At 42.2% G+C, this 26,716-nt stretch overlaps 1 protein-coding gene across 1 annotated transcript in view; it reads left to right on the forward strand.

Annotated features, from left to right (window-relative positions):
• Positions 1–26,716, forward strand: part of SEC24C (SEC24 homolog C, COPII coat complex component) — a 2,546,747-nt gene that overhangs the window by 41,254 nt on the left and 2,478,777 nt on the right. Inside the window, exons 2-3 of the mRNA XM_044055565.1 lie at positions 5,062–5,154; positions 5,356–5,494. Coding sequence (XP_043911500.1) covers positions 5,062–5,154; positions 5,356–5,494 — 232 coding nt within the window. The remainder of the gene's footprint in view (positions 1–5,061; positions 5,155–5,355; positions 5,495–26,716) is intronic.

A 26,716-nucleotide genomic window follows, 5' to 3' on the forward strand; every position in this document is an offset into this window, starting at 1 on the left:
CCTTTCCACCCTTCCCACTAATTCAAAAATTCCTCCAGAAAATCAGGAGAGACAAACCAAAATTATTGCTGGTGACCCCCATCTGGCCAAGGCAGCACTGGTTCCCCCCACTTCTCAATCTAGCCAAGGGCAGTCGCCACAAGTTTCCCCAGAAGGTGGACCGTCTGACACAACAAAAGGGAACCCTCAATGTGAAGTTGTACTATCTCGCCACTTTGTTCTTACAAATGGGTTCAGAGCCGATCCCTCGGCTCCGAGTCGGCCGCTTTCCAAGCTGAAACTCTCAGAGAAGCTCGAGACCTAGTGGATATCCCATGATTCCCTGCTGTAACTCCCCAGATCTAGTTTGCCGCTGCAACGATCGCAAGCTCTCAAGAGTGAAGCTCGAGCCAGTGAAAACTTTTCTTATTTAAATAAGTTTTGTAGTTTAAGATTTTATCCTTTATGCCTTTCCACCGATCCCCTTAATTCCCAGATTTATTCAGAAAGCCAAAAGTCTAGGAAGGACAGTTATATTGATAGCCCCATCTTGGCCTCGACAAATTTGGTTCCCCTTTCTGCAGAAATATCAACTGGAAGAACCGTGGATCCTGGACCCAGTGCCGGACCTGCTGACCCATTCGTCAGGAGTTCTTCATCCTTCCTTTCTCTCCCTAAATCTGACAGCTTGGCTGCTCCAATTCTCACTTTAGTCAGGTCTACTGATTTTATCCCCTGCCGTACAGCATATCATAGTTTCCTCTCTCAAACTGTCTACCAAGAAATTGTACAATAGTAAGTGGAAACGATTCGTGCATTGGGTTGCTCACTACAACATTGATCCATTTGTGGCGCCACTTCATATCATTCTGGAGTTCTTATCCTCTTTATTCAATAAGGGCTCAGCAGCTGCCACCATAAGAGTACAATTGGCTGCTATCTCAAACTTTCATGTAGGATGTGATGGATCTAACATTATGGCGCATAGGCTTTGTAAAGCGTTTCTAAAAGGAACCCATCACCTCAGACCACTGGTTAGACACTCTATTTCTCCCTGGAATTTAAATGTCATATTATCACAATTGATGCTTTCCCCGTTCGAACCAGCCTCTTCATGCCATCTGAAATTCCTTTCGTGGTAGACTATTTTCTTGGTAGCCATTACTTCCGCACGTAGAGTGTCTGAACTGCAGGCATTGTCCCCCAGACCGCCATATTCAGTTTTTCACCCAGACAGAGTTTCTCTTAGGACTTACCCCACTTTCCTTCCAAAAGTGTGCTCAGAGAGCAACATAAATCAATCCATCAAACTTCCTACCTTCTTCAGACATCACACCAACAAACTAGAATATATGCTGCAAAAGCTTGAAGTGCACCGGCAGCTAAGGTACGAAGGATTTCAGACAGACTGAACAGCTGTTTGTTTCATTCACTGATTACAGGAAGGGACATGCAGTTTCAAAAACCACTTTATCCAGATGGCTGGCTAACTGTATCAAATTTGTTTACGCGTCTACCAATCAGTCATTGTCCTCTTGACGTTAAAGCCCATTCTACCCAGGCGGTGTCTACATCCTTGACGTATGCTGCCCATTTGCCTTTAGATGTTATCTGTGCAGCTGCCACATGGTCTAAGCCTCACACGTTCATCACTCACTATAAAGGGACAGGGCCTCCTTTGGTTCCACTGTGCTCAGGAATGTACTTCCATGAGCCACCCAGGATTAGGGTGCTTGGGACGCTACCCGTTTGTAAGAACAAAACGGCGAGATAGTACAACTTCACATAAAGAAGTTATGTACTTATCATAACGTTCCATGTGAGTTGTACATCTCACCTTTTTGTTCTTCCAATCCCTCCCTCCGTACCCCTCCGTGGACAGTGATGGTTGCCTTAGCAGGGAGGTCAGTTTGGTCTTTTTTAGATCAGCCTATCCTTGGGCAGGTTGCCTCCTTTCTCTATTCCTGTTTTATGCTGGAATTAACGATTCAGGGGGTTGTTACCTTTCCTTGGTTTCCTGCGTTGCAGCTTGCTAGATCTGGGGAGTTATAGCAGGGAATCATGGGATATCCATTAGGTCTCGAGCTTCTCTGAGAGTTTCAGCTTGGAAAGCGGCCGACTCGGAGCCGAGGGATCGGCTCCGAACCCGTTTGTAAGAACAAAAAGGCGAGATGTACAACTCACATGGAACATTATGGTAAAACTTCTTTTTCACCCACACTTGCAGATATTGTCACTGACACTGTGGGTGATAAACTTTTAATTCCCTTCAAGCACCACTACTCAGAGGACATGCTTTTAGTCCTGATGGAGGCCAGAATACCTACTACAAGGAAATCTTACTTGGCTAAATTGGAGAGATTTTCCAAATGGTGTCTGGGCAAGGGCAGGGATCCATACATCACAGATCCATCACTATTTCTTGCCTGTGTGTGTCAACTAGCTTAGATGGGACTTTCATACTCTTCAGTGAAAGTCCACTTTTCAGCAATTTCAGCCTGCCTGCCACTAGACCTTCCCCTACTATCCAGGCTCGATGTTAAAACTATTCTTAAAAGGGGTCTTGCACATCAGACCACCAAGAAAACCCATCCCGCCACCCTGGGACCCGGAACTTCATCCTGGAAAAACTCCCACAGTCCATATTTGAACCTGCTAGTACTGCTGCTCTGCAAATGTGAACATGGAAGACAGTACTGGTAGTGGCTATAACTTCAGCCAGGAGGGTGTCAGAGTTGCAGGCCCTAATGGCCTGTCCTCCATACACTACCTTCCACAAGGACAGGGTAGCCCTACGGACCAACCCTTCCTTTATGCCTAAAGTGGTCAATGATCTGTCCTTAAACCAATCTATTCATCTACCCACCTTCTTCCCCTCTCCCACCAATGAAAGTGAGAGAATACTCCACTCCGTGGATGTACACAGACATCTAAGGTTTCACCTAGACAAAACCAGTTCCATGAGAATATCCAATCAGCTTTTTGTTTCCTTCCACCCCTGGGCCCTGGGCAAAGCAGATTTGGATTAGGAAAACTTATTTGCCTATGTTACTCACACCATGGCAAAAAATAACCCACAGGGAGTAAAGGCTCACTCTACCAGGGCAGTGGCAGCTTCCAAAGCCTTCCTAAGGGGCCTGGACATGCCATTCATCTTGGAAGCAGTCACATGGTCCACCATTTACACTTTCACCAAACACTACAAGCTAGACAATGTCTCCAGAGCACATGCAAGTTTTGTCAGAGCAATTCTGCAGGGCTTTGTGGAATCAGCTACTTCTACCTCCTCCCTTCCTTCCATCAAAGCTGTAGTATTCTCCCATACCAAGAATACTGCAGCATAGGAATATAAGAACATAGAATAGTTGTGTAAAATCTTACCATAACCATAGATGTCCTTCACTTCCTTGTTGCAATATTCCTTTCCACCCACCTTAACTCCCTTTTCTATCCTCTCTCTCTCTCATTATTGACCTGTCTTGGATGGTCTAGTGGTTATACCCTAACCTATGACCAATTTAGCCACCAAATGGCTCTTTGATCCTATGGTTGACATCACTTGCTACTCTATTTCGACCTGCCCTGCTGAGCTTTCAGGTTCTGAGGTATGTGCGTGCAGATTTCACATTTAAGCCCCCTGGTTTATTCCCCTATGTGTGACGTCCCACGCAACTACAGCAGCCAAGCTGAAGCTTTTGTATAGGAGCCCACGTACAGGTCACCTGAGGCAGGAAATCCCATGCCAAGATTACTGCAACATGGAAGAGAAGGATATGTATGGTTATGGTAAGATTTTACACAACTATTATTTGCTACAGTTTATACCCTGCCTGCATGGAGTGCTACACCTAAGTTTTAATTAAAAAAAAAAAAAAAAAAAAAAAAAAAAAACTGTATCAAATTACTTACTTTAAACCACACAGGGAATACTAAAGAGCTTTGGTTTGACTGCAAAAGCATGTGTTAAAGACAGATTGAGATCAGCTGATCACACCTTCCCAACACTTTGCACCCAGGGTGGTTGTCCCTGTCACCCCACCACAGCATGTAAATGTAAATAAGGTTGATATTGTTATTTGCATAGTTTGGAATATGAAGTTTAAAAATTATTGTTTAATCAAACCTGGGATGCATTGATTGAACAAGATAAAGGATGGGGAGATTGATATTGATAATTGTACATTAGATAATGATTTTTGAATTGTACATTAGATAATGATTTTTGCAATCATTTTGTGTGATTAATATTGTACATTTTTATTTTTTAGTTTATTTATTTATTTGAAAGCTGCATTAAGTATATGAATTGTCAGTTTTGAAAGCGTGCATGAAATAGTCTCTTTTTTGATAAGTGCTGTGGGATCTTTTACATCCACCTGAGCTACCAGTAAATAAAGCAGATGGAACTTCTGTCTAATGTCATCCGAAGAACAGTACACTCAGGTTGTTCACCCCCCACTGCAGTGCAACGTCAGCAATCCAATCGTCTGGAGAGAGGGAGTAAAGCCTACAGCCTTCTGGTATTGCTTTTAGATATTCCTGTGGTCTTGCTCAGAAATCCCACTTCAAACTGTAGGCTGTGTGTGCTACCAGTTTCTGATTGCAATCTGCCTTGTTGGATCCAGTTACCTTTTATGATTTGAATTTTAAAGTGGGCACTTCCAGTATCTGTTGTAGACTGGTGGGAGGAAGGCTGCATTACTGAAGCCACTATCTAAAACAAGTTGTGTGTGAGTGTGGGGGGGATTTTTTTTGTATGTACATAGTTTATGTTGCTTTCACTATTTCAGAAGCTAAGTTACAGAATAGTAGCACCTTTTGTCGTTTTTACCGAGATGTGAAGCTAATCCACGATGATCAGTGAGGTTCTTACTGCATAGCAAATTTGGTGCAGCATACAGATGACCAAGGCTGTTGCTCACATCTGGTACTCCTGTGTTTCTGGAACAGTTTGCAATTATCCAATACCTTTGTAATGTGTTTTATTAGTACTGTTTGTTTGCAGTTTGCATATTGGTCATGTTTTCCTTGCTACACTTTGAATGAACTGACAGTTTGTGCTATGATTGTTTGTCATTCTAGGTTACTTTACACATTCAGTTTTTCCTTCAAAGGCAGGATCTCCTCTTTCTCTCAGTTGTGACTCTCCTTCCTCTGTCAGTCCTACTTATTTTGGTAAATATCTCTATCTGAGTTGATATGCATGCTCTGCTAATATGCTGCTGGCTGTTGTAAGTGTGTCTTTTTTTCTGGCTAGAGTAATGTATACTTTTTTTATGCTTGATGCCTTAATTTTGAAGCTTTGTTTTTGTTGTAGTGCACTGTATTTTTAATTAAATTACTATCACTGCTATAATAATCCCTTTTCCCTCTTAGGTCCACTCAGAGGTCCACCTACATCAGGGACATTATCCAGTCCAATAGCTCCTTCCTCGGGTAGTCAGATAATTTACAATCATTATGGCCAAGGAGACGCACAGAATGGGCCTGCTACCACAGCTGGCTACATGCAGAGGTTTGTTAAACCCAGTGCTAATAACAGTTACTGTCAAGTATGTGTTTAAAACAATTTAATATAGAAGTAAATAGCTTCACATTTAACACTCCGTAATCAAACTTCTTGATGGAGACTTTTTGGAGTTGACTGAGGTAGTACTGTAGTGTCCTACAGAAAGAGACCTTAGCATTTAAGTAATGCAGAATTAGATATTCTAAACCCTGGCTTAACTTTGTGCCAGGTGTTCCATTTCACTTCCAAGCACTCTGTAATACTGTGATGTTTTTTTCATCCCAATTTTCTGGTGGTCTAATGAAACAATCTCCATTTGTTCCGCTTATTTTGCAGTCATTAGTGTATCCTACTTCTCTCCTGATTTTACTTTCTTATATGGCTTTTTTTGGTTCTGTAAGTTGATAACCTTGTGCTGCTTTTCCCACTGGTGTATCACCCCTCTGGATACATGCAACATAAGCAGACATCCATGGATATGCAGAGACACTCTTCTGTCTTATTTTGTTACTGCCCTACCCTTCCTTTCATCATTGTATAATGATGGGTATAGCCTTTGTTACATGTCCCTGGTAAGTAACTATCTGAAATGTAAATGATTCGTTGTTCATAGATGTTTTGCAGTTGACTGATTGATGCTAAGAGTAAGGGGAGAGCTCTACTGTAAGATAATTTTGCCTTTGAAGTCTCATTTTAGAATGTCTTTGATTTGAGAATAGTCTAATGTTAATGCTTGCAATAGACAACATATATTCAAGCAGCCAGTGGCGAAGCAGACAAGCTGTTACTGTATAGAGGGAATGGATGTATTCAGGAGAAAGGGTCACTATATTTTGAGGAAACTCATATCACTTAAGGTAGATCTCAAGATTTAAGGGACGTTGTATACTATTGTTTTTTCTTCTGGAATGTATGAAGGCTGTGTAGTACCTAATCCTGCATAGAGTATGGGGGCCAAAAAGTTCTTTACTGTTTTACTGAAATGTTCTTGCTTTTGGCAAGAGATGTCCTATTATTCCTGTGTTGCAATATTCATTAGTGGAAATGTTCTTTGTGTCTCACTGTTGCAGTCATCACACTTGTGTGATCTGCCTGCAGGTATCCCTCAGTTGGCCCAAATACAAGAGTCTTGGGATTTCTGCATCGGATGCTGTCGGCTCTTCCATGACATCAGGTCGTCATGGGTATAAAACATGAAGCCGACACCATTACATCAGCTTTTTTTGCCGCGTGGGAGCCCGAAGCAGAAGGAGTTCGCAAGTGCAGGTCGACCGCTTCCTGAAATTTTTGTTTTTCGAGTTTCAAACCTGAAGTCTTCAAAGCTAAGTACCCCATTGAGGATCCTTTTTTCTTGCTCTAACCGATGTCAGAAAAATTTAACAATTGTCTTGCATGTGGAAAGCAAATACCTCCCACAGATTTTCATTCTTACTGCGTCATCTGTTTAGACCCAGACCACGATGTTCCTCTCTGTAGGTTTTGTGCCTTGTTTAACGCCCGAACTATTTGTCGTCAGGCTTTCTTTGTCGCAAAATTCTTTCGCTGTCTGCATTCCGAAACGGCTTTGATAAGCCATCTGACTACCGATCTTCTGAAAAAACGTAAGGATAAAGACAGACCGCATAGGTCCAAAACTGCCAACGATGCTTCCGTTAAGCTAGTCGCCAGTCCACCGGTACTCAGTGAGGTGCTTTCGCAGCCCCTGATACCTACTTCTACAGATGTACAGACCTCTGCTGAGACCCATTCGGAGTCCAGTATGCCACAAGATGCTTCTTCGACTATGGAATGTGTGGATGTCTCTACCTTGGATGGGTCTGGAGCTGCTGTGCAGGCACCGGCTTCTGAGGGTGTATTCTGACCTTCTGATGTTCGCATTAAACAGAATGCTTTGTTTTTGACTAAAACTACTGAGTTTCTCAGGCCCAGAGTTCGCACTATGCATAGAAAACAGACTACCAAAGCGCATGCTCAAGCCCCCCTTGCCATAGAAACAAATGCTTAGAATGGCTGAAGACCTTATTACTTTAATTAGGGGAAGCCAGCCTTCCCCCTCTAAAAGACAAAGAATTGATTTTCCTTCTGATTCTACAGACCATGAGTCCGATGACTCTGATCCCTCTGATTACCAGGACGCACCCTTATCTTCCTATGAGGATTCAGATGCAGAGGATTCCATACCCTCTGCCTCCCCTCCAGAGGACTTTTCTTTTGGTGAAACCTTGCATACTTTGAGAGCATTTCCACTGGGAATACCAGGACTACCCTCAGTCCAAAAAGAGACTGAGACTTTTTAGTCTTGCCTTAGCACAGGCCTCTAGCTGTACCCCCAATTCTGGACATTGTAGATGATGCCTTCATGGAATTCAGTCTTACTCCTGATACTTTACCACCAGCTCCTAGAAAGCCTGATAGGTACTACAGAGTACCTGACTCTCACAAATTTCTCTTTAAGAATCCCACTGCGGATCCAGAGACTTATTTCCCAGGGACCTAAAGGCATTAAGGCTACTACAGCCAAAAACCCTATCCTTTCGGACAGGGATTCTAGAGCTTTAGACAGGGTAAGAAGGTATATACCTCTGCAATGCTTGCCATCAGGGCTTTGAATTGCCAGTTTCACATGTTGAAGCACCAGCAGCATATTATGGAACTGTTGAAACACAGGTGCCCAGTAGGAAGGTAGCTGGAATAAAGAAGCTGAACCATGACAAAGTAAAATCTTTTTTTTTTAATACAAAATGGTGAGCGCTTTCGCAATGGTAACCATTGCTTCATCAGGCAGTTCATTCAAACAGCAACATCAGTTAAATACTTTAATTCATTACTAAAACAACCAATCCTACTACTCAAAGTTAATTCAGCACTCAGCAGTCAATTAATTACTATGGTTACGTTTTGCCCTTAGTTAATTGTTGAAGTCAGAAAAACACTGTTTAAAAACCACATGCACAAAATATAAAAACAAGAACATGTGGATGAATATAAATAAAATACATATTCATTGACTTTTTATGTATTTTATTTATATTCATCCACATGTTCTTGCATCTTGCAGGGCTGCTGTCGCTGGGACTGTACTGAGAAGGCATGCTTGGCTGAAGGAGCAAATCTTGCCAGACCATGTCTAAGCAAAATTACTAGATGCTCCAATAAGCCAGGAAATTTTGTTTGGCCCAAAAGCAGAAGTTGTTCTTAAAAAGATGGAGGAAAAAGCTAAATCTGTGCAAACTGTTAAAGATTTCTTGCAGGTGCAGCCACCTAGATTCAGTAGGCAATGGCCTTCTGAAAACTGGTCCTTTCCAGTCCCTCCCAAGCATTCTCAGTCCAAACCCAGGGGCAACAGGCCACCAAGACTACAGCCTCAGGGTATGCAGAGATCTAAACAATGGAGTGCTCCCTCCTCTAAAACAGGAAGTGGTAAAACACCCCCTTATGGAAAAAGTTCACAATGACTTGGTTAGCTTGCTTCCCAGCAAGGCCCAAGTACTTGCACCCCTAGGAGGAAAACTCTCCTGCATGCAAAAAACTGGATGTCCATTACCCAGGACCGGTGGGTCCTAAACATTGTATCCCAGGGATACAGTTTCCACTTCCACTCACTGCCAACCCCAAGTGGGTTGCCAGACCTTCCTCCAAACCAGTGGGTAGAGGCTCAAAAGCATGTGCTTTCTCTTCTCTGTATCAGGGCTATTCAGCCTGTGCCAATAGAGCAAAGGGGACAGGGTTTCTACTCCAGACTGTTTCTGGTGCCCAGAAAAGAGGGCTGTTGGCACCCTATCCTGATTTGTCAATTCTCAACACCTTTTTGGTGGTCCCAATTCATAATGCTGACTCTGTAACAGCTTCTTCCTATGCTATCCAAGGATGCCTGGCTAGTCATCCTAAACTTAAAAGAAGCTTATCTACAGATCCCCGTTTCAGGGCAGGCTCTATGCTCTATCAGTTCTCTGCACTTCCCTTTGGCTTACCTACTGCACCCAGGGTATTCACAAAGTGCCTGGCTCCAACTATTGCATACTGCAGGCAGAGAAATAATCAAATTTACCCATACTTGGAAGATTGCCTGATTCAGGCGGACAGTCGGGAATTGCTACTTCAGCACCTGGCATTTGTAAAGAGACTTCTAACTTCTCTGGGGTACACCATCAATGAAAAGAAATCACAGCTGGTGCCCAGCCAAAATATTGTATTTCTGGGAGCAAGCTTGAACACATCTTCCCAGATGGCATTCATAACACCAGAAAAACAGGTTTATTTGACAAACTACTTCAAACTAATGGCCACCAAAACCCAGCTATCTGCAAGAAAAATACTGCAAGCCCTAGGGTTCATAACTTCATGCATTCTACTAATTCCATATGCAAGACTGCTTATGAGGAAACTTCAGTGGTACTTAAAAAGCCTCTGGTGTCAACATTCTCAGGACCTGGAAACACTGATTCCTATCATTCCTTGTCTAAGGGTGGAGTTCCTTTGGAGGACAGAGGCATGCAACCACAACAAGGGACTTCCTTTCACTCAACCCCTTGCCGTCCAAACCCTGACAACAGACGCATCAGACTATGCCTGGGGGGCTCATGTGGCAGGCAAATGCATTCAAGGCAAATGGATCCCAGGACAAATTCCCCTGCATGTCAATCAAAAAGAAATGTTAGCTGTACAGAATGCTCTGACAGCCTTACCTGATCTTTCCAGGACAACTCCTGATAAAGACAGACAATACCACAGTTATGTGGTACATAAACAAGCAGGGGGGAACTCATTCCTACCCACTCTGCAGGTTAGCCATGGCCCTGTGGAATGCAGCCTTGAGCAACCAAGTACACCTGCAAGCTCAATTCCTGCCAGGCAAACAAAATTCACTGGCAGACTTAAGCAGAAATCTGCTGGACCCACACGAATGGAAGCTGAAACCAAACTCATTCAAACATCTAATCCACATGTGGGGGACTCCAGAGGTGGACCTCTTTGCCTCCCCCTTAAACCTTCAATTGAGCAAATTTTGCACCATAAATCCCCACAGCCAAGCTCTGAAAGTGGATGCCCTATCCTTTACATGGGAAAACCTCTCAGTTTATGCCTTTCCCCCTGTGCCCCTCCTCTCAAAAGTACTACTCAAGATCAAACAGGACAGACCGAGGACAATCCTTATTGCCCTAGACCGGCCACGCCAGCACTGGTACCCACTCCTACTCAGTCTTTCAGCAGTGCCACCTACATCAGACCCCCTCCCTGCTGTCCCAGCAGGAGGGACAGATTTTGCATCCACAGCTGCAAACCCTGAACCTTGCAGCCTGGCTTAATCCTTGAATACACCACCAGCAACCCTCAGCAAACAGGTGATGGACGTCCTCCTTGAGGCCAGAAGGCCTAGTACTAGGAAATCCTATTCAGAATAGTGGAAAAGGTATTGTTCTTGGAGCCAGTCTCAAGGAAGGGACACAGCTGTGCCCACCTTACCTCAAATCCTGGATTACCTAGCAGAGCTACTCCACAAAGGCCTGTCCTTCTCATCTATTAAAATTCATACCTCTGCCATCTCAGCTCATTACAATACTGAGCCACCTCTATTTTCTCACCCTCTCATCAAACAGTTCCTGAGAGAAGCTAATAATGTAAGGCCCCCGAGGAGAGCTCCCACCCCTGCCTGGGACCTTAACTTGGTACTGGAGAAGCTCACGCTTCCCCCTTTTGAGCCTGCTGCTGCAGCAGAGTTAAAATTCCTCTCTTTGGAAAACGGCCTTACTTCTAGCCATCACTTCAGCAAGAAGAGTTTCTGAGTTACAGGCACTAATGGCTGTGGAACCCTTCATTGTTTTCCATGCAGACAGGGTTTTCCCTCAGGACTAACCCTTCATTTATGCCCAGGGTGGTATCCAGTGTGGCTTTAAACCAATCCATCCATTTACCAACCTTTTTCCCTAATCCTCAGAATAAAGGGGAAAGGATTCTGCACTCATTGGACGTGACTAGACAGCTCAGGTTCTACCTTACCAGAACTAAGCCTTTCAGAAAATCTGACCAGCTGCTAGTCAGCTTTGCTACAGGGGCAGAGGTCAAAGCCATTTCAAAGCAAACCATTTCCAAATGCATAACACACTGCTACCATGGAAAACCAACCCCACAGGGGATCAGAACTCATTCCACTAGGGCTACCTCAACCTCTGCAGCATTTCTCAGGGGAGTCCCTACCAGGGATATCCTGGAAGCTGCGACCTGGAGTTCTGTACACACCTTTACCAAGCATTACCACCTGCCTATTTTTTCTAAACCCAGAGATGGATTTGCCACAGCAGTCTTACAAGGCCCGATAGCCAGCCCCAATACTTCTTGACTGCCTTTACCCTTCCTCAGTTTTGGGAATCAACCCAAGCATGATGACTACAACAGTGAAACATGACTAACATGGTACAGTTGTATACACTTACCATAAATGTAGATGTTCGAGTTTTTTCACTGTTGCAGTCCTGGATGTTCTTCGTGTTTCACTGTTGCAGTCATTACATTTGGGTAATCTGCTGGCAGGTTGCCCTCAGTAGGCCTGAATTCCAAAGTCTTGGGTCCTGCGTCGGTTGCTGTCTCCTCTTCCATGACGTCAGGTCATCAGGGGTATAAAACATGCAGCCGACACCATTTTCGTTAGTCTTTCTTGCCGCACGGTGCCCAAAGCAGAAGCATTTCGCAAGTGCCAGTCGGCCGACTACTGAAATATTCGAGTTTGAGTTTCAGAACCGAAGTCTTCACTAAAGCTAAGTACCCCGTTGGTGAATCTTTTTTCTTGCTTTTTACCAATGTCAGAAAAAGTTATTAATTGTATTACTTGTGGGAAGCAAATACCTCATAAGGATTTCCATTTATACTGTATTCCTTGTCTAGGCCCTGATCACAATGTGCCTGGATGTCGGTTTTGTGCTAGATTTAACCAACGCACTATTAAGCGTCAGTATATTTTTGCATCAAAGTATTTTGGAAACAGATTTAACTACCCAGAAATGTCATCTGATAGCAATCAGACTACCGGAGTACATAAAAAAACGCAAAGAAAAGGACAGAGAAAGGCAGTCGAGATCCAAAACCGACGACGAAGCTTCTCCTAAGCCAGTCGACGATTCGCCGGTTCTCAGGTGCTTTCGCAGCCGCTGATACCCACTACCTTCAATTCGCAGGCCTCTACTGACACCCATGTGGAGTCCGGCATGCCGCAAGTTACTCAGGGTATTGGACCGACGGATGCATCTCCCTCGGATGGGTCCGGAGCCGCTGAGCAGGCACCGGCTTCTGAGGGTGTATTCAGACCTCAACATATGTATATCAAACCGACGACAGCTACAAAACCTAAGACAAAGGCAACTTCTAAAACTAAAAAAAACGACGCATGAGCCACGTGCACAGGCCTCTATGCCTAAAAAACAGATTAACAAAATGGTTGAAGACCTTATTACCTTGATCAGGGGTACCCATTCCCCTCCAGATAAGAGGCCTAGGCAAGACACCGATTATGAATCTTCAGATCAGGTTTCTATTTCTTCTGATTCCTCTTCTGATCAGGAATTAGCTATGCCTTCCTATGAGGATTCTGATGCTGAGGAGTCTATTCCATCTGCATCTCCTCCTGAGGATTATTCATTTGGAGAAACCTTGCATACTTTGAGGGAGCATTTTTCACTGGGAGAGTCAAGATTTCTCAGAATCAAAAAAGAGGCTCAGGGATTTCCTTCTCCCTCAGCAGAAGCCATTCCCCCTGTTTTAGACATTGTGGATGATGTGTTTTCGAGTGAAGCTTGACCCCTGACTCCTTGCCTCTGGCTCCCAGTAAGCCTGATAGATATTACAGGATCCTTGACTCCCATAAATTTTTATTTAGAAACCCTGCTGCTGATCCTGAAACTATTTTACAGGGCCCAAAGGGAGTTAAGGCCTCAACAGCAAAAAATCCTACCCCCTCTGACAGAGATTCAAGGGCACTGGACAGATGGGGAAAAAAGGTTTATACATCTGCAACCTTGGCAATCACGGCCTTAAACTGTCAATTTCATATGCGTAAGTACCCAAGAACATGTTATGGGATTACTGAAACAGAAAATGATGTTGATTTCAGAATGTGCAGTAAATAAAGAATTGCAGAAATTATCGCATGCAGCTGAACAAGTTGGAAAGCATACTTTGCAATGCTGTTTTGATTCCTTAGAGGCCTCCTGCAGGGCCGCAGTTACTGGATCTGTGATTAGGAGGCATGCCTGGTTAAAGGAACAAAATTTGCCTGATCATGTTAAAGCTAAATTGCTAGATGCACCTTTACAGCATGATTCTCTGTTTGGTATTAAGGCAGAAGAGGTTTTAAAGAAAATGAAAGACAAAGCTAAGTCTATGCAAACTGTTAAAGACTTATTACAAGTGCAGCCACCAAGATTCAGTAGACACTGGCCTACAAAAAATTGGTCCTTTCCTGTGTCAGACAGAGCTCAAAAGGGCAAATCCAGTCGCCCTAAGGTTTTCAGATACCAGGCGCAAGATTCATACAGGTCAAAGCAATGGGGCGCATCTACCTCCAAATCTGGAGGAGGTACAGCGCAAACCTACAGAAAGCAATCCCAATGACTTCCCTCTGCCTACACCAAGCACTTATCTTTTGGCAGCACCCACAGGGGGAAAATTAGCACTTTTTGCTCAAAATTGGCAGTTAATAACCCAGGACAAGTGGGTACTAAACATCGTATCACAGGGATACAGATTCCATTTCCACACTGTGCCAATGGCAAACGGTTGGCCAGACCTGCCAAAAAATCAATGGGCAGAGGCACAGAAACAGGTTACGTCACTCTTGGATACGAGGGCCATTCAGACAGTACCAGAACAGGAAAAAGGACAAGGTTTTTACTCGACTGTTATTGGTACCCAGAATGGACAAGGCCTGGCGGCCAGTACTGGATTTATTGATTTTGAACACATACCTGGACATTCCAAAATTCAAAATGCTGACTTTGCAGCAGCTTCTGCCCATGCTGGGCAAGAATGCTTGGCTGGTCACTTTAGACCTAAAAGAGGCATACCTGCACGTCCCAATAAGACAGTCGTGCAGAAGATACCTCAGATTCAAGGCTGGCTTAATGCATTACCAATTCTCTGCACTGCCCTTTGGCTTATCTACTGCGCCCAGGGTCTTTACAAAGTGTCTGGCACCAGTAATTGCATTTTGCAGACAAAGAAGTATACAAATATATCCTTACTTGGACGACTGTCTCATTCAAGCATAGAACAAGGACACTCTCTTCTTCGACACCTGGCATTTGTGAAAAGGCTTCTAACATGCCCTAGGGTACACAATAAACAAAAAGAAATCACAACTGGTACTCTCTCAAAAGATAACATTCCTGGGTGCAAGCTTGAATACAACTGCCCAGATGGCTTACCTCATGCCAGACAAACAAAGGCAACTGACTACTTACTTCAAACTGATGGCAACAAAAGCACAGTCTTCTGCAAGACAAATTCTGCAGGCTCTGGACTTCATGGCATCCTGCATCGTACTAATTCCATATGCAAGACTGCATACGAGGAAACTTCAATGGTACCTAAAAAGTTTATGGAGTCAACATTCACACAGTCTGAAAACAATGATTCCTCTCATTCCCTGCTTGCAACAGGAATTCCTATGGTGGGCAAAGGCCTGTCACCAAAACATGGGACGGCCCTTCACTCTTCCCCCTGCCGTCCAAACCTTAACATCAGACGCATCAGATTATGCCTGGGGGGCCCACATGGCAGGAAGGTGCATTCAGGGCATATGGGCACCAAATCAAATGCAACTACATATCATTACTGATTTGGTTAATAGCGTGCTGCTGTATTCTAAGTTACTGATTTGGTTTATAGCGTGCTGCTGTATTCTAAGCATCTACATATCAACCAGAAAGAGATGCTAGCTGTTCAAATGCCCTAACAGGCTTTAAGTACTTACTTCATCCCAGGCAGCTACTGATAAAGATGGACAACTTCATCCTGGGCAGCTACTGATAAAGATGGACAACACCACAGTCATGTGGTATATAAACAAGCAAGGGGGCACACACTCATACCCCCTTTGCAGATTAGCCATGGCACTGTGGGTCACAGCTTTGACCTACCAAATACACCGTCAAGCTCAATTCCTGCCAGGAAGACAAAACACTCGGGCAGACAATTTAAGCAGAAATCTTATGGATCCTCACGAGTGGAAACTAAATCTACAAGTCTTCAGCATGATAACAGAGACATGGGGGAGCCCTGACATAGATCTGTTTGCCTCTCCTCAAAATTATCAATTGAAAAGATTCTGCACAAGGACTTATCACAGACAAGCATGGAAAGTGGACACCCTACCATTCAGTTGGAAAAACCTGTCAGTTTACGCCTTTCCTCCTCTGCCTCTTCTACCCAAGGTCCTCCTAAGTCAGACAAGAGAAGCCAAAGATGATATTAATTGCTAAACCAAAAATGAGCACCACGAATCCACAGGCAGCAAGGTTTTAATGTTGAAAGCAGGAACCAATACAAAACTAAAAACACGCAAAATTCACAGTACTAAGTATATTAACGTTCACTATAATCTCGTTTTCGTCATCAACTTCCTCAGATAGTTGTAACTTTTAATTCATCTCCTTTTTATATAAGGCTAACAGCCAGTTCTCCACCAATGAAATAAAAGGTTCAATTAAATAGTGTTTTAGTTTATATTGCGTTGTAAAATGTAAATTTAAAATGTATTGATATATATAATATAATATATAATCAAAAATATAACCGTTAAAATTGCTACAAAAACAAATATTTAATGACCAAAAAAATATGTATATAGTGGTTTGTTAAAATCTAAAATAAATGTTTGTTAATAAAATTAACCCAAACTGCTCCCTCTAGTGACTTGTTTAATGTATGTTTTGGTATCAAAACAATTCAACAGTGCAAAAAAGTATGCTCAATATGAGTATAACAGTATAGTGTACCCTCTGGTAATAACTTTTCTAAAAACTTTTAACAAAATAGAAGAAATTTTTCTTCAAAGTTTTGCAGATCTTAATTTAAGTACTGGACCCAGGGAAATCGTGTCATTCAATCCTGGGAACCTGGTGGACTCTAATACAATTTGCCAAACTAATTCTCTATATTCCACCTGAGTTTCCCACATTCCTCCCCTAGGATCAGTTTCCACCACCTCCAAAACAAAAAACTGAAACTTTACTTCTTTACATATAATGGTATGTTTATACAGTGCATTACTACCCTTCTTGGTCCTGATGTCATATAAATGTTCGTAAATCCTTTGTTTTAACTTTCTTTCACTTTTACCAATGTAAAAGGAACCACATTCTTTACATACCGATAAGTATATTATTCCTTTTGTGTTACAGTTAACATATGTGTTCAAATTAAGTTCCCTTTTCCTAACTTTTAAATAATAACAGTCACCTGTTATTAAGTTGGTACAAAAATTACATGCTCCACATTTGTGCAATCCTCTTTTAACTGCACACATGTTCATACCACATTTCTTTGAACCCCTCTCTATTAAATTTTTTATAGTATTTCCTTTACGGTAAACATATTAAAGATTGTCTTCGAATATGTGATTAAGGTCTGAAAGTTTAGCAAAGTTTCCCCACTCTTTATTTATAATTCTCCTTATCAGGCCCGACTGACCATCATAAGTGGTTATAATACCTGCACTGTATGAATCTTGTGCATTCCCTTTTAAGCCCATTGTAACTTCCTTTTCAGGTATGCCTATAATTGGGGCAAACCTAGTGTTTCTTCCTTCAAATACCTCCTTCTATATTTCATCAAATAAATCACCAGGGTAACCCCTGTTTAGAAACAGTTCTTTCAACCATTCACATTCCTTTTTAAACAACTCCTTATCGGAAGTCATCCTACTTGCACGAAATCACCAGGGTAACCCCTGTTTAGAAACAGTTCTTTCAACCATTCACATTCCTTTTTAAACAACTCCTTATCGGAAGTCATCCTACTTACACAAACTAACTGTCCCTTGATCACCCCTTTTTTTCGAAAAATAGGGGTGCGAACTGTTAAAGTGTAAGTAGGAGTTAGAAAATGTCTCTTTTCTGTAAACTTTAGAAACAAATTGGTTTCCATTTTTACTGATAGTTATATCTAGGTGGTTTAATTCATGTTGTTCAAATTTGGATGTGAAACATAAAAAACTGGACGTGTTAAGATAATTGACAAAATTGTCAAAGGATGTTTGATCGCCTTTCCATAATAGACACAAGTCGTCTAAAAATCTACCATAGAAAACCCAGGACCCATCATAAATGGAATTTAACACAAAATGGTTTTCCCAATAGGCCATAATAATGTTGGCATATGTGGGAGCACAATGTGCCCCCATAGCCAAACCTTTCACTTGTTTAAAATATTCTCCCTCGAAGAATATGAAATTGTTCTTCAGCACCATCTCCATAAGTATCTAAATTCACTGTGCGCTAGCGTTTGGTATCCAACTAACATTTCCTCAAACCATTCTAGGCCAATGTCATGGGGAATACTGGTGAATAAATCAATAACATCCAGGGTACCAAAAGATACTTCAGATCATAGTGAATGGTCCAACTTCCTTAATAGATCCCAAGAATCCTTCAAAATGTTTTCATTGTTACAAACGAGGCCGTTTACCTTTAAGTCTACATATTTTGCAAGGGGTGCAGTTATAGAACCCTCAGCGGATACTATTGCTCTCAAGGGTGGGTCATTGACATCCTTATGTATTTTTGGGATTCCAAAAATAGAGGGTACTTTAGGTTTTTCTACTTTTAAATACCTGAAGGTTTCTAGATCTATTGTTAACAAATCATTAAGAAGGATATAAATCTTCTTGTAAGCAATGTTGATCTCATTTATGGAGGTTCTAATGTACTTCTCTGAATTGTTTAGTATTTCCATCATTTTCCCTTCATATATTATGTGTTCCATAAATACCACTCCCCCACCTTTATCGGGTTTCATGACCCTAAGATTTTTATCATTGCAAATTTCACTTAGCATAGTATTTTCAGGTAACGCTAGGTTTGGCTTCACGTAATTTTGTTTTAAAGAAGTTCTTAATGCACCCTCCACTGTTCTTTCAAATTTTTTTAATTGTGGATGCAGTGGAGGGTTAAAAGTACTCTTTCGTCTAAAACTATTTTCGTTGCTTTCAGTTATTTTGCCATTGAATAGTAATTGTAAATTCTTTTTCCTTAAAAACAGTTTAAGGTCAACCAGCAACTTGAAAATGTTTGTTTTCTGTGCAGGGATGAACCCCAAACCCTTTAGAAAACAAATCAAAAGTAATGATGTTTATAGGATAACTAGAATAGTTAAAAATACTAAAATCCTTATATGTCCATTTGAAACCTATGTTAGATATGCCTTCCACTAGTTCCATCTTACTGGATTCCTCATTTGAGGTCTCCATTGGTTGCCCTTGTAGTTTTTTGAATTGTATTCACCAGATTTCTTTGACCTAAGCCTTTCAGACCTTCTTAAAGGGGGAAATTCAGTGGTATCCAGGTTCTCATCTATATAAAAAACATCCTCATTACCTTTACTTTCCCCAATTTTGTTAACATGACCACCACGGTTTCTTCTACCCCTATATTTGGGTTTTGGGTAATGAGTTTTTGTTTTGTATTCATTAAGGTCTCTCTCTATTTTGCTAAATTTCCTGTTTTGTACTTCTGTGCACTTAACTTCTATATTCTTCAATAGTTTAAAATATTTGGCTTTTTCTTCTTCTATAGTGAAAAACAAGTCACTAATAATACCCTTATTAATGTGTTCAATTTTAGAATACAATCTCTCCATTTCAGTCTCATTATTCTTGATAATTGCTTTCATTACTTCCATTCCACATTTATCATTATCATTAAAAGCTAGGAAAAGGGTCTGTTATTATTTAAAAGCTAGGAAAAGGGACTGTTATTATTTAAAAACTAGGAAAAGGGAACTTAATTTGAACACATATGTTAACTGCAACACAAAAGGAATAATATACTTATCGGTATGTAAAGATTGTGGTTCCTTTTACATTGGTAAAAGTGAAAGAAAGTTAAAACAAAGGATTTACGAACATTTATATGACATCAGGACCAAGAAGGATAGTAATGCACTGTATAAACATACCATTATATGTAAAGAAGCAAAGTTTCAGTTTTTTGTTTTGGAGGTGGTGGAAACTGATCCTAGGGTAGGAATGTGGGAAACTCTGGTGGAATATAGAGAATGTTTGGCAAATTGTATTAGAGTCCACCAGGTTCCCAGGATTGAATGACACGATTTCCCTGGGTCCAGTACTTAAATTAAGATCTGCAAAACTTTGAAGAACAATTTCTTCTATTTTGTTAAAAGTTTTTAGAAAAGTTATTACCAGAGGGTACACTATACTGTTATACTCATATTGAGCATACTTTTTTGCACTGTTGAATTGTTTTGATACCAAAACATACATTAAACAAGTCACTAGAGGGAGCAGTTTGGGTTAATTTTATTAACAAACATTTATTTTAGATTTTAACAAACCACTATATACATATTTTTTTGGTCATTAAATATTTGTTTTTGTAGCAATTTTAACTGTTATATTTTTGATTATATATTATATATATATCAATACATTTTAAATTTACATTTTACAACGCAATATAAACTAAAACACTATTTAATTGAACCTTTTATTTCATTGGTGGAGAACTGGCTGTGTTAGCCTTATATAAAAAGGAGATGAATTAAAAGTTACAGCTATCTGAGGAAGTTTATGACGAAAACGAGATTATAGTGAATGTTAATATACTTAGTACTGTGACTTTTGCATGTTTTTAGTTTTGTATTGGTTCCTGCTTTCAACATTAAAACCTTGCTGCCTGTGGATTCGTGGTGCTCATTTTTGGTTTGCCAGTTTTGTATTGGGCACTATCCGTTTTTTCTTTGGTTCATGATATTAATTGCCCCGGACTGGCCCAGACAATACTGGTACCCAATCCTAAGGAACTTGTCTCAATACCCAGCTTGGACCTTGCCTCAAAGACCACAACTACTGTCCCAGCAAAACAATCAGATCCTGCACAATCAATTACAGACTCTGAACCTGGCAGCATGGCTAATCTTGTAAGCATACAAACAACACCTCTCAGTAAAGCTGTGATGGATGTCATTTTGGAAGCTAGAAAGCATAGTACTAGAAAATCTTATGCTGACAAATGGAAGAGATTCTGTGCTTGCAATCAAGCACAAGGAACTGATGCAGCAGAACCACATATTCCTCAGATATTACAATACTTAACTGAGATGCTTGACAAAGGCCTATCTTTCTCATCAATCAAAATCCATGCCTCTGCCATTTCGGCTCATTACAATACAGAGCCACCAAACTTTTCTCATCTTTTAATAAAGCAGTATCTTAGAGGAGCAAAAAAATTAAGGCTTCCTAGAAGATCGCCATTACCTGCATGGGACCTCAATTATGTGTTGGAAAAGCTCACCCTGCCTCCATTTGAACCTGCTGCTACTGCTGATATAAAGTTCTTATCATGGAAGACCGCTCTGCTACTAGCAATTACTTCAGCAAGAAGAGTTTCAGAGCTACAGGCTCTCATGGCTGTAGAGCCTTTTGTCATATTTTACCCAGACAGGGGCTCTTTGAGGACAAATCCTACTTTCATGCCTAAGGTGGTTTCCAGTGTGGCTCTTAACCAAACAATTCATCTGCCAATTTTTTTTATCCAAATCCGCAGAACAAAGGGGAGAGAATTCTGCACTCCTTGGACGTACACAGACAGCTAAGATTCTACTTGAGCAGGACTAAAGCTCTAAGAAAAACTGAGCAATTACTAGTGTCATATGCTGCAGGATCAGAAGGAAAGGCTATTTCAAAGCAGACAGTTTCAAAGTGGATAAGCCACTGCATCCATTTCTGCTACTTACACCATGGTAAACCTGTGCCCAAGGGCATTAGGTCTCATTCCACCAGAGCTGCAGCTACTTCAGCAGCCTTTCTCAGAGGAGTGCCAACTAAAGACATTCTAGAGGCTGCTACTTGGAGTTCTGTTCACACCTTTACAAAGCATTACCATTGGCCTCTTTACTCTTAAGTCCAGGGCAGGCTTTGCCACTGCAGTGCTGCAGGGTCTTATAGCCGCACCTAATGCTGTTCAGCTCCAGCCTTCCAACCTTAGCTTTGGGATTCTACCCAAATGTAATGACTGCAACATTGAAACACAAAGAACATAGTACAGTTGTGTACACTTACCATAAATGTAGATGTTTGAGTGTATTCACTGTTGCAGTCCAAGTTACCCTATCATCATCCCCCTGTCATTCTGGAGTTTATCTTTCCTTCTCTATCTTCTACATCTACAACCTATGTGGTGTATTTGCTTGTAGATGAAGGTAAAGTTTATATTGATGCATGTATGTATATATACATACATTATATATATATATCTATATATATATATATATATATATATATCTATATATATATATAATATTGCTACCTTTCTGAGGGCACCTGACATCGGGGCAAGAAAAACTAAAGAAAATGGTGTTGGCTGCATGTTTTATACCCCTGACGACCTGACGTCATGGAAGAGGAGACAGCAACCGACGCAGGACCCAAGACTTTAGAATTCAGGCCGACTGAGGGCAACCTGTCAGCAGATTACCCAAATGTAATGACTGCAACAGTGAATACGCTTGAACATCTACATTTATGGTAAGTGTACACAACTGTACTTTACCCTCCCTCCAGCCCCCTGACTTTTCTATTCTTTCTACCTATCCTCTTTTTGGCCATATCTTATGGCAATGGTATTTACTTTTTACTGGAGGTGTTCCACACCATGTAATTGCTTCCTATTTGGGGGAAGAAAAACTGATGTAATGGCGTCTGCTGCATGTTTTATACCCATGACGACCTGACATCATGGAAGAGGCGACAGTATACGACGCAGAAATCCCAAGACTCTGGTATTCGGGCCGACTGCGGGCTTACCTGCAGGCAGATAACCCAAGTGTGATGACTGCAACAGTGAATACACTCAAACATCTACATTTATGGTAAGTGTACACAACTGTACTTTACCCTTCTTTCCATCAGCTTGTCCGGCCAGGTTTCCAAAGCTTTTCCAGTCCCTGATAGTGTGACGGACGTCTGACGTGTTGGCAGGTATGTGGGCCATAAATGTGATGTCTGTGCGCATCAGTCCTCAGAAGTTTTCAGCCGCCAGCCGTACACCAGGTGTTCCTGCTACTTGCGGATGTCAGATCAGTTTCGCATTGATAAGTACCCCATTGGGGATTTTTTTCAGTCCTTTTTGTATTACTATAGTCTGTTAATATCCAGTAAGAGCAAGTGCAACTGTGGTCGCCAGATTCCCCACAAAGACACCCACGACTAGTGTCTGTTTTGTTTGGGTAGGGACCACGATTATAAAAACTTCAAAACAGGCCTTCATGGTGACCCTGGACATCAAGGTGGCCTATTGACATATTCCCTTAAAACCGTCCTCCAGAAAATTCTTCAGATTCAAAGCAGGCTTCTCTCATTTTCAGTTCTGTGCCTTGCTCTTTGGACTCTCCACTGCACCAAGGGTGTTTACAAAATGCCTAGCCCCAGTCATTACTTACTGCAGGACAAGGAGTTGCAAATTTTCCCATACCTAGACGACCTGCTAATTCAAGCAGCAGACCTACAAACCCTTCTTGCCCATGCAAAGGACCTCCTGCTGCAGTCTCTAGGGTTCCTCATAAACTTCCCCAAATCCAAACCAGATCCTATACCAGACATTGTCTTCCTAGGATGCAGAATCAAAACAGACCTCAGGATGGCATTCTTACCTCAGGAAAAGTGCTTTCCGTGACCCAACACCTTCAGTATGCCTTCTTTTTACCTGCTTTATTACGAGAGAATTCCTCAGACTTCTTGGGCACATGGCAGCCACTATTCCCATGCTTCCACTGGCAAGGTTACACATGGAAAAAAATGCAGTGGTATCTTCGCTCGGTATGGACCCATCACTCACACCCCCTAGAGTTCAGGATCCCACTTCTCCTTTGCCTCCACCAAGAGCTGAAGTGGTGGCTGGCCCAGGTTGCCCAAAACCCGGGTCTTCCCCTACAGTTGCCCTCCAATTCTCAGATCATGCACACAGACGCGTCAGATCTGGGCTGGGGAGCAATGTTGGACAGAAGAACAGCACAAGGTTTGTGGACAGACAAACACAAACAATGGCACATCAACATCAAGGAAATGTCAGCCATTCTTCTTGTCATTAGGCCTTTCAACCTTTCTTCAGACAGGGCATTCTGAAGATCTTCACAGACAGCACTACAGTGATGTGGTACCTGAACAAGCAAGGAGGGACGAAGTCCTACCTCCTCTGCAGGCTAGCCCTACAGGTGTGGGATCTGGCTGTCTCCCAGGGGATCTCCCTCTAGGCAGCCTACATCCCGTCCCAACACAATTCTCAGGCAGACGCCTTAAACAGAACCCTCTCAGACAGTCATGAATGGATGGTGTCAAGAGATGTATTCCTAGATCTGATCCACAGGTGGGGTATTTCACAGATAGATCTGTTCGTCTCCTCCACAAACAGGCAGCTCCAGAGCTATTGCTCCAGAACTCATGACCCGAAGGCTCTGCAAACAGATGCCTTCTTAATGTCTTGGAAGGGGAGATTCCTGTACGCTTTCCCTCTGATCCGGAATGTCCTACTGAAAATTCAGCAGGACTTACCAGAAATCTTGTTTGTGACCCCCTATTGGCCAAGGCAACACTGGTTCCCTTTACGTAGTCTATCCAAGGGCAATCACCACATGTTACCCCACCTCAGTGGATCTACTCACACAGCACCAGGGGGTGCAGATTCACCCACAGTGGAGATCCCTGTACCTCTCCCTGTGGCTGATAGGATTCTGATTCCCTTCAGTCACCTGTACAACAAGGACGTTCCCTCAGTCTTGCAGGAGGCCAAGAAACCAAACACAAGGAAATCTTATCTCTCTAAATGGAGAAGGTTTTCTGTCTGGCGTCACAAAAGACAGAGCTGCTGGACAGCAACCTGCCTCTAATTCTGTCATACCTGTATTAACTGCTTGAAGACAGGCTTGTTTTACTCCTCCTTAAAAGCACACCTGTCTGCCATTTCTGCCTGCCTGCCTATGGAGCCTCCACTAGCTTCCAGACTTCCAGCCAAGCTATTCCCAAAGGGTGTTTTACACTTAAGACCCCCCCCCCCCAGAAGACCGACTCCTCCTCCTTTGGATCTTAACTATGCGGTGGAAAAACCCACTCTGCTGCCCTTTGAACCAGCTGACATTGCTGATTTGAAATTTTGCACTTGGAAAACAGTACTGCTAGTAGCTTTGACATCAGCCAGGAGGGTCTCAGAGCTCCAAGCCCTTATGGCTACCCCACGCTTCCTAGTTCTCCATATGGCAAACTAGGATTGATCCCTCAAGATTAATCCTTCCTTTACCCCTAAAGTGGTCCATGAACACTCCCTAAATCAGTTGCAGTTATTACATTTGGGTTATCTCCTTGCAGGTAGCCCTCATTCGGCCTGGTTAACAAAGTCTTGGGTCCTGTGTCGGTTGCTGTCCCTTCTTCCATGACATCATGTCATCAGGGGTATAAAACATGCAGCCAATGCAGGACCCACGACTTTCTTAATCAGGCTGACTGAGGGCTACCTGCAAGCAGATAACCCAAATGTAATGACTGCAACAGCGAATACACTCAAACATCTACATTTATGGTAAGTGTACACAACTGTACTTTCTGAGGACTGGTGCGTGTAGACGTCACATTTATGGCCCACATACCTGCTAACACATCAGATGTCCAACGCACTATCAGGGGCTGGAAAAGCTTTGGAAACCTGGCAGGACAAGCTGATGGGAAGAAGGGTAAACCCACTTGTGAATACTGCAGCATGGAAGAGGAGGACATCTATGGTTATGGTAAGGTTTTATACAACTTTCCTTTCTTTCATAGTTCTCATTTCAAGTTGTTTCTGTGGATGTGACAGAGTGAAAGATAGAATCTTGCCTTTTGTGACATCATGGAGGGCAGTGCTTTGGCCAGAACCAGTGATTAAAAGCGGTTCCTTAAAAGGCATACTAAATATGAGCTTTTCTTTGAGGAACTCTCTTTTTATCTAGAAAGAGAAGAAGTTTTAAAATGGATAGGCTTACTAGTTCACCGTTTTATCCTTGTGGCTCAGTGGCACCTGAAGTTCATGTCTTGAAAATCTTGTTACTAGCGGTCATCACCTCAGTTTGTCGAATCTTGACATTTCAGTCTCTTATGTAGGGTGTAGATTATTTAGGAGTGACAGAAAAGGGACTGATTGGGATGGAGTACCAGTTTCAATACAGGATGGCAGTAAATGTGAGGTTAAACAGAATGAAGAATGCCAGCTTAGTGGATGAGGCAAGGGAATATTAGTCAGAACTGAGGTAAAGTATACTGACCAGTAAGGTAAAGCAGTGGAAGTGGATGCTGATGAACTAGTGGAGTGACTTGTCACCCAGACACACCGACAGAGGAGGTTGAGAAGACTGGATGAAAGAATAAAAAAGAGTTCGGGAGGAAGACTGTTAATATTTATAGAGGATCTGAACATGTCTCTAATAGTGTACTGGGCAATTTCAGCTTACTTATAGAGAGGGAGCTGAAGTTGATGGAGATCTTGAACTGTGAAGGGGTTCAGCCATTTGATGAAGGACTGTACTTGGGTTCATAGGTTTTATTAGGCTAATGACCACAAGTACCTTTAAGCCTAGCCAGGCATCCCGAATCTCTAACAAGTTGTAGCATCCTTGATAAGTGTAAGCAGGGTGCTTGAGAGGTGAAACATTTACAATCTGGTATTTGGGAGACTGAACCATCTACAAGGCTGCTGGTGTAGATTAGAGACATAGATGCCAAACCAAGGATGAATTTCCTGTTCTCCATCCAGTTGTCCAAGTTGCACTTGAAGTGGGTTAGGGAGGAACTTTGCTTCACATGGATGGGGTGCCTGTTCTAGAGAAGAGGTAGTCTCTGGGATCCATACCTATTTCTCCAGCAGGTCCTTTTTCTATGACAGGCAAGGATGACGTCTTTAGAACAGGTAATTCTGGTGCTGTTTGTTTTGCAGATATGCAGGAGGTCCATCAGATAGAGGTCTGACAATGTCTTGTATGCCA

Source organism: Protopterus annectens, chromosome 14.part0, assembly GCF_019279795.1.
Source record: "Protopterus annectens isolate FY-2018-M chromosome 14.part0, PAN1.0, whole genome shotgun sequence".
Taxonomy (NCBI): domain Eukaryota; kingdom Metazoa; phylum Chordata; order Ceratodontiformes; family Protopteridae; genus Protopterus; species Protopterus annectens.